Here is a 10,841-nt window from a genome sequence, read left to right as displayed (position 1 = left end):
AAGCTCCATCTTTTCCACCAATCCAGTAGATACTTTCTTGCATCCGGCAATCTGTCTTTTCGTAAGCCATGCTTTGTTTAGCGATGGAGTACTACATACCATTATATCTTGTCAAAGATTGTGTACGAGTAGAGTACGAGCCGGTGCATATTGCCTTACGTATTGTAGTCACAGACAGACAATAAATGCTTAAGATAACCTTATATGTGATGTACTTTACTTTCTATAATAAAATGGTTGGGATTTATCATTCTACCAATACGTTTTTTCTAAGCTCAATGATTTCATTGGATTCCCTGCCTTACATGCAGAGGCAATAATAACTACTTGCTAAACTTTTGCAGAATAAAATGACCACACCAAGCAACAGCTTCCGCAGGGAATCTCTATCAAGCATCAATGCCATAATTTTTCCAACTTTCACAGGGAATCCTATGCTCTAGCCCCCAACCGAGCCCGTGCACTCAGTCCATGCACCAGACCCCATCCATTATAAATAACGCTACCCTCATCCATAGATAGACCACTCCTTCCTCATCTCTCTCAACTGCAATGTCTTCCTCAACTCTACGAGGCCCACCCGAGAAATATTGGGGAATTTTCATCCACCAAGGGGTCAAACCACCAATATGCTTTTGTGGTGACCCTCGTAGGCTTCACGAATCCCAGGACATATCCTACACATATGGCCTACACTTCTTCATATGTGCCAACTACCAGTACGACAAGCCTCGATATGGACCATATGAGTACTCACCAGTATAGCGATATAGATCACTCATGCGGCACTTTCCACACGATTTCATGCACTCTCTTACTATTCTTCCCTCTTGTTTCTTTTGTCCAGTCTCCTCCATCTATCTGCGACTCCATGCAATGGCTCGATATGGAGCAAAATGAGAACCAAAAGCAGTGGGTGGACATGGAGATGAGGTGGAGGAGGGAAGCTTACCAACACCGCGAGTACGAGCGACATCAGGAGGAACTACGGATGAAGTGGCAGGAGGATAAGCGCATCAAGAACGCCGCGAAGGAGCATACCGCGGCTCAAGCACGCGAAGCAAAGAGGGAAAGGAATCGGGAGAGGACCCGTCACGCTAAGGCGGCGAGGCCGATGCCCTAAAAAAGGGCAAATATCCTAGGTGCACTCAGTAGAAAGCATCTATTGTACCCCAACCTATTTCTATTCTCTAAGGCATGTTAGATTTAACAGCGGGCACGCTATTAGGTTAGTATTTAGGCGTACCGTACATGCTAAGTTTATTGTCATCTCTTTACGCTTATGGTCCATTCGCGCAGCGATAAAAAAAAACTCCATGTCTCATATAATGTTTATTAGCGTATGTAAACTTCGTACCGTGTTATATGATATTTGTGCTTTATAACTACTATTGTTTGACAAATTAGATTTTGTATTCTCACATAGTCACTTCGTAAAAAAAATTCACACACTTTTACACTAACAAAATAATTTAAAAAAAAAATTAATGTGCAATATTTTTCAATTTCCTGAATACAAATTCTATTAAAAAACTAAGTATACATATAGTTTTGTGGTTGAATTAAACCGAACGAAGGTATCGCCCGTTGAATGAGTGAGAGGAATGTCTCATCCGTTCAGCGGGTGAGAATGAATGGGTGAGATCTTGCTCTCCCTATTATTAAATACGCTGCCAGCCGGGATCCACAAGGTCTTACCCGTTCAACAGGCGAGACCTTGTTCTCGCCCGTTGAATGGGCGACGGTATTTAGACTTCATTATTTTTTAAATAGGCATGTAATTTTGAAAATTTTGAAAAAAATATAAAAAAATTCCTCATACACGCACCCATGTTGTAGCCCATCCTTAGGTCCCCAGCACGCGCTCGCCTCGTACAGTCAGCATCCAAACTCCACGTGGAGAGAGTCGTGGCATTGTTATCACCACGATATCACGGCAGTATGTTCTGCCAAAGTGTTATGGGCGCTCTCTTCGTCCCGTTCCTTTTTTTCAGTCTTTTTTTTATCATGCTCTATGCAACACAAAAACGACTGGAGCGTAGACGCGCTAATCCATCTAGTAAATATTTATTGATCATTAACACTTGTATCATAACAATGGCCAACATTAGTCACTGATTATTTTTTGATGTGTATTAGTGAGTTGGTGAAACTTGAACACCATAACTTGTACAAATTGGTATGTGGTGTTAGCTGGACACCATTTATTTTTGTAAATGTAGCAACACATGTGATGCATGCGTATCGGAACTGATGAGTATGCTAGGATGAAGTGGTGCTAGGACACCATAATTTATGTGATCCTTCTTGTATTGGTGCTGGGACACCCAACACGAAGCATGAAAAGCTACACAGCCCAATGCAACTCCAGTGGCCTAGCCACTAAACCAAACAACAACTTGCCTATGCAAAATGGGCAATGTAGACAAACCCGATAACAGCACATTGCATTGCGCAAGGCAAGTTTGGGCCAAGCCTGACCACACAACCAGTCACACCCTCATACACGCACCCATGTCGCAGCCCATCCTTAGGTCCCCAGCACGCGCTCGCCTCGTACAGTCAGCATCCAAACTCCACGTGGAGCGAGTCGTGGCCTTCATGTCGCCACGATACCACGGCAGTTTGCCTTGCAAAGTAATTCTGGGCGCTGTGTCCGTTCAGATACGATGATATATGTTTATTTTTTATTTTCTTTTCGATTTAACCATTGAATAGTAAAATAAATAATGTGAATAGAATCTTATAAAAATCTTTCTAAACAGAATCTTATTGTTTTTTTAAACAACGGCACCGATAGTGCCCGTTTCACCAGACAGTGCCCGTCTCGTCTCCTCCCATGGCCGCGGGGCGCGCGCCGCACCTTCTCTTCCTCCTCGTCTTCATCGACCTCGCCTCCCTCCTCCCCACGTCGCAGGGGCAGCCGCCGGTCACGGTGGGGCTCATCATCGACGCTGGATCGCCGGTCGGCAGGATAGCCACGACCACAATACCGATGGCGCTCGACGACTTCTACGCCGCCTACCCCAACTCCTCCGCGCGTGTCCGGGTCCTGACGCATGACTCCGGCGGCGACGTCGTCGCCGCCGCGTCGGCCGGTATGGACACGCTCCCATCCGTCCCTCTCCGTCGTCTCGCTGCGTCCCTCTCGCGTTCATGACGTCGTTCGTCGCGTGCGTGCAGCGCTGCAGCTGATGACGAGACAGGGGGCGCGCGTCATCCTGGGACCGCAGTCGTCCGTCGAGTCAGCGTTCGTTGCCGACCTCGCCACGCGCGCTGAGGTGCCCGTCGTGTCCTTCTCGGCGACGAGCCCCTCGGTGTCCCCCTCGGCGGCGCGGTTTTTCGTCCGCGCCGCGCTGAGCGACGCGGCGCAAGCGGGCGCCATCGCCGCGCTCGCCACCTACTTCGGCTGGCGTCGCGTCGTTCCCATCTACCAGGATGACGACTACGGCGCCGCCTTCGTGCCGTTCCTAGTCGACGCGCTCACGGCGGCCCGCGCCGAGGTCCCCTATCGCTGCGCGCTGCCTGCCGCTGCGTCCAAGGACGCCGTCGCCGCCGCGATGTACCAACTGGAGTCCGAGCAGACGCGCACCTTCGTGGTGCACACGCGCCCGGCCCTCGCGGCACTCGTGTTCGCCGCCGCCGTGGAGGCCGGGATGATGGCGGAGGGCTACGCGTGGGTCATCACCGACGGGCTCACCGGCCTCCTCGGATCAATCCACCCGCCGCAGGGCGTCATTGGGCTCGTGCCCCACGTGCCGGCCTCGCCGCAGCTGCGCGACGTCCGGAGGCGGTGGGCGCACAAGTTCTTGGGCGATCACCGGGACGCTGAACCAGCAGAAGCCGAGATGGGCTGCTACGCGCTGTGGGCTTACGACGCCGCATGGGCCGTCGCGTCTGCGGCAGGGCGTCTGAGCCGCGGCGACTTGTCTGCACCGCCGGGGCTCGTCGGAGGAAAGAGCGGCCCCACTGACTTCGCCGGGCTTGGCAAGTCAAGGTCCGGGGAGAAGTTTCTAGTAGCAATAAACAACACGAAATTCGAGGGCCTCGGCGGCAAGTTCGAGCTCGTCCACGGCGAGCTCGCAGTGTCGGCCTTCCGCGTTGTCAACATCATGGACAACGCCAAGGAGCGGGCTATTGGGTTCTGGACTCCGCAGGACGGGCTGCATCGGCATCTGGGACGCGGCGCGAGCGCGTCGAACAGAGGGCTCGCGCCGGTGATCTGGCCGGGCGAGTCGACCGTCCTGCCGACCGGTTGGACACAGCCGACGAGCGGGAGGAAGCTGCAGGTGGCGGTGCCGGGCCCCGTGGACCCCGGCTACTGGCCGATCATGCACCTGGAACTGGACCCCGCGACGAACCGCACGGTGGCCGGCGGGTTCGTCATCGAGGTGTTCGAGGCGGCGGTGCGGCTGCTCCCGTACGCGCTGCCGTTCGAGTACGTGCTCGTGCCCTCCATGCCCTACGATAATCTGGTCGAGAAGGTCGGTCTCGGGGTAAGTACCATTGCTACGTTCTTCACCTTGTTTCTACTCTTTTGTTAATTTGCTAACTAGATCGACATTATAGGGTTCCCACAACGTTTATTAAGTAGACATTCTTTGAAAGCTCGTCGATTCTCGAAGAGATATAGCGCAGTTCTTGCTAGCAATATGAAACATTGCTTCACAAAATAATTGATTTGCAGCATGGGTCCTAAGTTGTTTTTTTTAACGAGGCTTCCCCACTGCACGGTCTTTATTGAATACTTAGTGGTGAGGGACGGAGGCTTAGATCCTCGTCAGCTCGACTCTATCCGAAAGCGTTGTCACCGAGTTTCATGCTCGTCCGCATAGATCCTGAGTTGTGATACTTTCTTTTTTTGACCTGAATAATCTAGTTACATATGGGATATCTACGTGGTGTACGTGTATTCTTTTTTATGTTCTCTATCCAATGCTCACAATATTATTTACAGGAATTTTCCCTGTAATTTACATCGATAGACTAGTCTTTGTTTGACTATATTGAGCGAGCTGGGGAGTATATATATGTAGACTTTCAGATTCCAAAGCAAGTTTCCGAACGGTCCCGTTCTTTCATATGTCATTTTTGCTTTTTCTTAAGTTTCGTCATAGTGGTGCGTACTAATGGCGGAGCTTGCCGAGTAATTGAGAGGGGCCAAATGCTTAGATAATAGCTATATTAGTGTATATTTAACTATGAAGGAGTGATATTAAGCATTTTCTTCAACAAATTTCGGAGATTAGAGGGGGGGCATGGTCCACCTTGGCCATAGAGAAGCTCCGCCACTGGTGCGTACATAAGTTCAATAAAGGGAACAGAGTGTCTATGAATGCGTTCTTCCATCACGAACAATAGAAAATCTTATCGGTAATTTTTTGTTGGCAATTTGTTCTCACCATTGAGAAATCTCCAAATTGTACTAGAAATACACTCAGACATAGAAAATCCAAACAAAAATAACAACAGTCGGCCACTTACAAATAGCCCTCAGGAAAAATAGGAAATCTTGTAATGGAAAGTCGAGCAACTTACAACTTAATGTGACAAAAGTCCTCCAGAATATGGAAACAAGTGCATTGGAATCCATATGCATTTGTCTACATTTGGTTATGTAAATGCATTCGATTATTATGTTTATTTTGACTAGGAAACCATTCGTGATCGTTTGACCATTCAAAGACATCCGTATCACACAAGTTGGTTATTATTGTAGCCCTGGACTGGTCAAACCAAATGTGATCAAACGTAGCAACTTGACTGTGTTTTCATTCGACCACCACGAGCATCTTAATTTTCTTGACCTCTATCGATACTGAAGTCTTGCGATCGACGTCCACCGCGTGGGCTAGGCGTTTCTCCTTGGTCTTCCTGGGAGCAATATGTGGTCTCTGAATTACGCTGAACTTCACCCAGTCCACCCCCAAAATGTCTTCTTTGATCTTCATCGTGTAGTCTATGATTTTGTTGGATATAGTTTATTGCTGGTTTCTGTTTCTCAGAAGCTATAAGTTAAAATAAATATGTTGGTTTATTATTAGTTTTTAAAAAATTAAAAAACTAGCATCCGATGAAATGAACTAAAAATTGATAAGCTAGCTGAGATAAACAAACTGGTTCACTATTGGTTTTTAAAAAACTAAAAAAACTGATTTCTGATAAGATAAACTAAAAATTAATAAGCTGATTAAAAATAATTTTTCTAAAAAATTGATGTGCTAAGAGCTTAAAATTTTCTCGTAAAAACAAATAAATTTTGACATAAGTTATAAACCGTTTTCAATATAAACTATTTTTTAATAAAAACCTATAAATTTCGATTATACAAATAGAAGTGATCTTCTCCTTACCCCGAAATGAGACTCCCAATGCAATTCGGTCTTTTCGTCTTTAGCTGGTGCAACATGACGACACAGCTAGCTCCTTCTGACCATACGAATGGAGTAATAAATAATAGCAGACTCTAGGCATGGGTGCTCCGCACCAGAACGGATGGCGACCCGAGTTGCTACTCAGTCAAGAGTTGCTACTCAGTCAAGTCTCTCTCTCTCTATATATATATATTAATCGCCCTACAAATTCATGTCATTGCATTTTTTTTTCAAGACTAAGACTCACGCTCACAGAGTCGATCTAGCCAAGTTCTGCAACATATACCCTTCTTTTACTATTTTTATTTGTATGAAAAATCATGGTTGCAATCTTTGAGAATTATACAGTGTAAAAAACTTAGGTTGTATTTGGTTCACTTTCTGATAACGTAAATAATAAGGTAAATGGATTATATGGTTTAAAGTTGGAATCACTAATTACATGATTTATTTGGTTGGACATAGTAATACTATTTGATACCGTTATCGTGTTTGGTTTGCTGCTGAGTAATGGGAGGAGTAGTTGGGGCGGAGTAACCGGCCTGGTTCTTCTCATCCTTGGCTTGGGGGCGATAGAGACGGTGATGGAGACACCGATCGAGCGCACCGTGGACATGATGGAGTAGCGAACTTGACAACAGCCCACCCTTTCCTCCCTCTTCCCTCAACTAGTTCTTCATCGGATTTGCTAGGGGTGTCACTGTCCCTCGAGCTATGTGTCACCCGGTGCTCCTTGCTCGTCGTCACCTGTCCGAGGTTGGCCACCCACCATCGCCGAGCTCGTTGAGGTCATCCATGCTGAGGTCAGTGGCGGGGGAGATTGGATCGGTGACGGATACGACTAGATTGATGGTGGGGACGACTGAATCGGCGACGGGGGAGATTGGATCGACGGCGGGTGGTGACCACTCGGGCATGTGACGAGCAGAGAGAGACGTGGAAGTGATATCGATACAATACCAGTCGAAGAGTAGATGAATTGGATTTTAATAGCCTGGTATCCGATTACATTGGAACATATAACGGATTAAGTTAAAACAAACACTTATAAAGGTATGAATTACGGATCCCTAATTCATTTAGGTTACATGACCCGAACTAAATAGCACCTTAGTGCGTAGAGGTTTAAGTCCCCACTTGACTCATCGAGTCTCCATCCACCCCTGTCCTGGTTGGGGCACCAGTCACGGTGGGGCACCAATCGAGATAGGGCAGGTGGGTCAGTTCTGTCCTGCTTCGTCTCAGAGTACATATTACAAACACGTTTAACAGATTTATTAAGAGGTTTATTTTTTTAATGAAATTGTTAGTAAACTAATATATGTATAACTATTATCATGTTATGGTAGATCTTGTGAATTTTAAATTGAGTTTTTTTATTGATTTGTATATTGTGATAGCTATTATCTCTTAATTAAATTTGATCTAGAGTTTTTAACTATTTTAATCGGAGCAGAGTGGGACGAGTTGGATCAAAATCGAGATTTTATAGGACGAGATAGGAAAAAATATTTCACCCAATCTCAAATTAAGACGGAACGAGAGACATACAGATGGGATGGGGTGAAGGGTAACCCCCCGTCGCCCCACATCGATTAGATCTCTATTAGTGCGGCATGACGCATCGGTGTATGTAGTTTGCGTGACGCCTGCGCATGGGACGTGTGAACCATGCACAGATCGATGCAAGTTGCAGATCGATGCAAGTTGCCGAATCTGTCGTAAACTAAACGCCGGTAGGAATCAGATCGCTACCTTTACGATATTATTCGCACGGTCTTGTCTGGTCGAGGAGTTACCAGTTTTTTACTGATACCGACACCTCAGTTATCAACTTGTGTCTCATAGTTGTACTTATTTCAGATTTATATGAGCCTACTTTACCAAATCAGTGTCATTTTACTACACGTGAAACATGCATGCAGTCAATGACGACTTAACTTTTTTTTTTTTTGACTTACCACGTAGTAGCCTGGTCATGGTCGCTGCAGTTACCATTTATGGTAGAATAGCTAAATACCTGTGTGTTATAATAAAAATATAAATGTTGAATGTGGTAATATCAAATATAAATTTATATTATAAAGACACATCATTGAACGATACATCGGAAGTGATACAATAAATCTATTTTATACGCTAATTTCCTTTCTAATTTATTTATTTATTTTTATTACTAAAACAAGTATTATATACATAGCCGTTAACGAGATAAAGCAGTTGAAGTATAAGGGTGGATAGTAAAAATGATGAATTATTTAAATTTTATAGGTTTTTATTAGATGTAAGAGAATAGAGAATGAGATGACGTGAAAACAACAGGTGTTTATATAATAGAGATTTGATTTTTTCTTATGAAACTTCTTGGGCCTGCATGATCGGCCTATCGCGATCTGGGCCAAGGATTTGGAACAACTTCACCTCAACTGTATCTCCGCGCTCGACGCGCCATTATGCTGTGTCGCAGGCGTACGACGCGGCGGTGGCGGACATCACCATCACGGCGGACCGGTCGCGGCACGTGGACTTCACGCTGCCGTACATGTCCTCCGGCATCTCCATGGTGGTGCCGATGCGCGACCAGCGCAGCAAGCACGCCTGGGTCTTCCTCAATCCGCTCAGCTACGACCTCTGGCTCGTCAGCTTCGTCTTCTTCATTTTCACCGGCTTCGCCGTCTGGGTCCTCGAGCACCGCATCAACGACGAGTTCCGGGGCCCCCCGTCAAACCAGATCGGCACCCTCCTATACTTCGGCTTTTCCACCCTCGTTTTCGCACACAGTAATCATGCATACAATCTTTCTGCTTTTCTCTGTTTTTTGAGTCTTTAGTGCTATGCATTGAGGCATTGAGCCGCCGCCACTGCAGGGGAGAACCTGAAGAGCAATCTGGCGCGGTTCGCGGTGGTGGTGTGGGTGTTCGTGGTGCTCATCCTGCAGTCGAGCTACACCGCGAGCCTGACGTCAATGCTGACAGTGCCGCAGCTCGAGCCGGCGATCGCGGACTACGGCGCGCTGTGGCAGAGCACGGAGAAGGTCGGCATCATGAACCACTCCTTCATGCGGGCGGCCATGACCAGGTCGGGCTTCCCGCAGTCCAGGCTAGTGCCCTACAGAGCCGCGCAGAGCTTCCACGAGGCGCTGCTCAACGGCACCATCGGCGCCATCGTCGACGAGACGCCCTACGTTAGGCTCTTCCTCAAGGCCTACTGCGACAACTTCACCACGACCGCCCAGACCAACAGGACCGGCGGCTTCGGCTTCGTAAGCACCCTGCCACTACACTGGCTCCGCATGTCATACACATCACTTGTGTCATTGTGTGTAGCATTCAGCAACTAATTCGTGTCGTGCGTGGTCGAGCAGGCGTTCCCGAAGGGGTCGCCGTACGTGGCGGACCTGTCGCGGGCGATCCTGAACCTGACGGAGAGCGACGAGATGAGCAACATCGAGCGCAAGTGGTTTGGCGACGCCGAGGGCTGCGCGGATCTGGGGAGCCAGTTCACGTCGGACAGCCTCAGCTTCGGCAGCTTCTGGGGCCTTTTCCTCATCACCGGCGGCACCTCGCTCCTTTGCTGCGCCGTCCACCTGGCCACCTTCCTCGTGGCCAACCGGCACCGGATCCAGAAGCTTGTGTCGACGTCGCACGGGTCCTGGCGGGACAGGCTCTGGAAGCTCCTGAAGCTCCTTGACGACAAGGACCTCTCGTCGCACACGTTCAGGATTAAGGACTGCGGCGGCTCAGTGGCCGGCCGGAGCGCCAATGATGCAGCCGCCTCCCCCGCCGTCGTGCACAATGCGTCCGGCAGCCCGGTCAGCGTGTCAAACCACACGCACATGATCGAGTGGTCGGTGGGGACGGCGAGCCCGGCGCCTGCAGGTGAGATCGAGTTGGCTGCCGGCGGACAGGCCGAGGAGGAGGTGGATGTAGCTCGCAATCCAGACGGCTCCGGTGATCAAAATGGTAGAGGCCACCAGACCAGTAACTGATCAAGTGCAATTTCACGACTTCTTTGACTGCACTTGCAGGAAATGGACAATAACTGATCGATAATCTGTGTTCTTGGGGGATTGATTGATAGCATGGATAGATTGATTAATTGTAAGAACTCAATGATACTGTACACTAGTAACTTTCTGGCAGTTAGACTACATACGTCTGGGGTAAATAAGTTTTTCGGTAAAGGAATATTTTATTGATCTTAGAGAATTACATCTAGGTGATACAATAAATCTGAGAAATCTTTCGGCCTCTGCAAAAGGTGCACACAGCCAAAACAAAAGACAAAAGATATTAAAACCAACAAAGACAAGAGATGCTATGACGCCCCGATTGACCATCTAGGCCGCCACCCATACACCTGGATAAAACAATCCTTGACCACCATCTCCAAATACTAACAAGCCTCCGTAACCGTGACCCGAGATTTTGGCTTCTGCAAAATAGCTCAGGTACGGAGCCAGTGTGT

The 10,841-nt window shown here is 47.9% G+C and overlaps 1 protein-coding gene across 1 annotated transcript; it reads left to right on the top strand.

Moving 5' to 3' along the window:
* Window positions 1-2,770: 2,770 nt before the first annotated feature.
* On the top strand, window positions 2,771-10,426 carry LOC133901745 (glutamate receptor 2.8-like). Its single transcript, XM_062343214.1, has 5 exons — window positions 2,771-3,098; window positions 3,184-4,496; window positions 8,842-9,154; window positions 9,242-9,636; window positions 9,739-10,426. The coding sequence occupies exons 1-5, from the start codon at window positions 2,840-2,842 to the stop codon at window positions 10,360-10,362; spliced, it is 2,904 nt and encodes a 967-aa protein (XP_062199198.1). The 5' UTR covers window positions 2,771-2,839; the 3' UTR covers window positions 10,363-10,426.
* The last annotated feature ends 415 nt before the right edge of the window (window positions 10,427-10,841 follow it).

This window comes from Phragmites australis, chromosome 20 (assembly GCF_958298935.1).
Source record: "Phragmites australis chromosome 20, lpPhrAust1.1, whole genome shotgun sequence".
Taxonomy (NCBI): Eukaryota; Viridiplantae; Streptophyta; class Magnoliopsida; order Poales; family Poaceae; genus Phragmites; species Phragmites australis.
The sequence above is the reverse complement of the archived record's forward strand: the minus strand, read 5'-3'. Positions and strand labels throughout refer to the sequence as shown.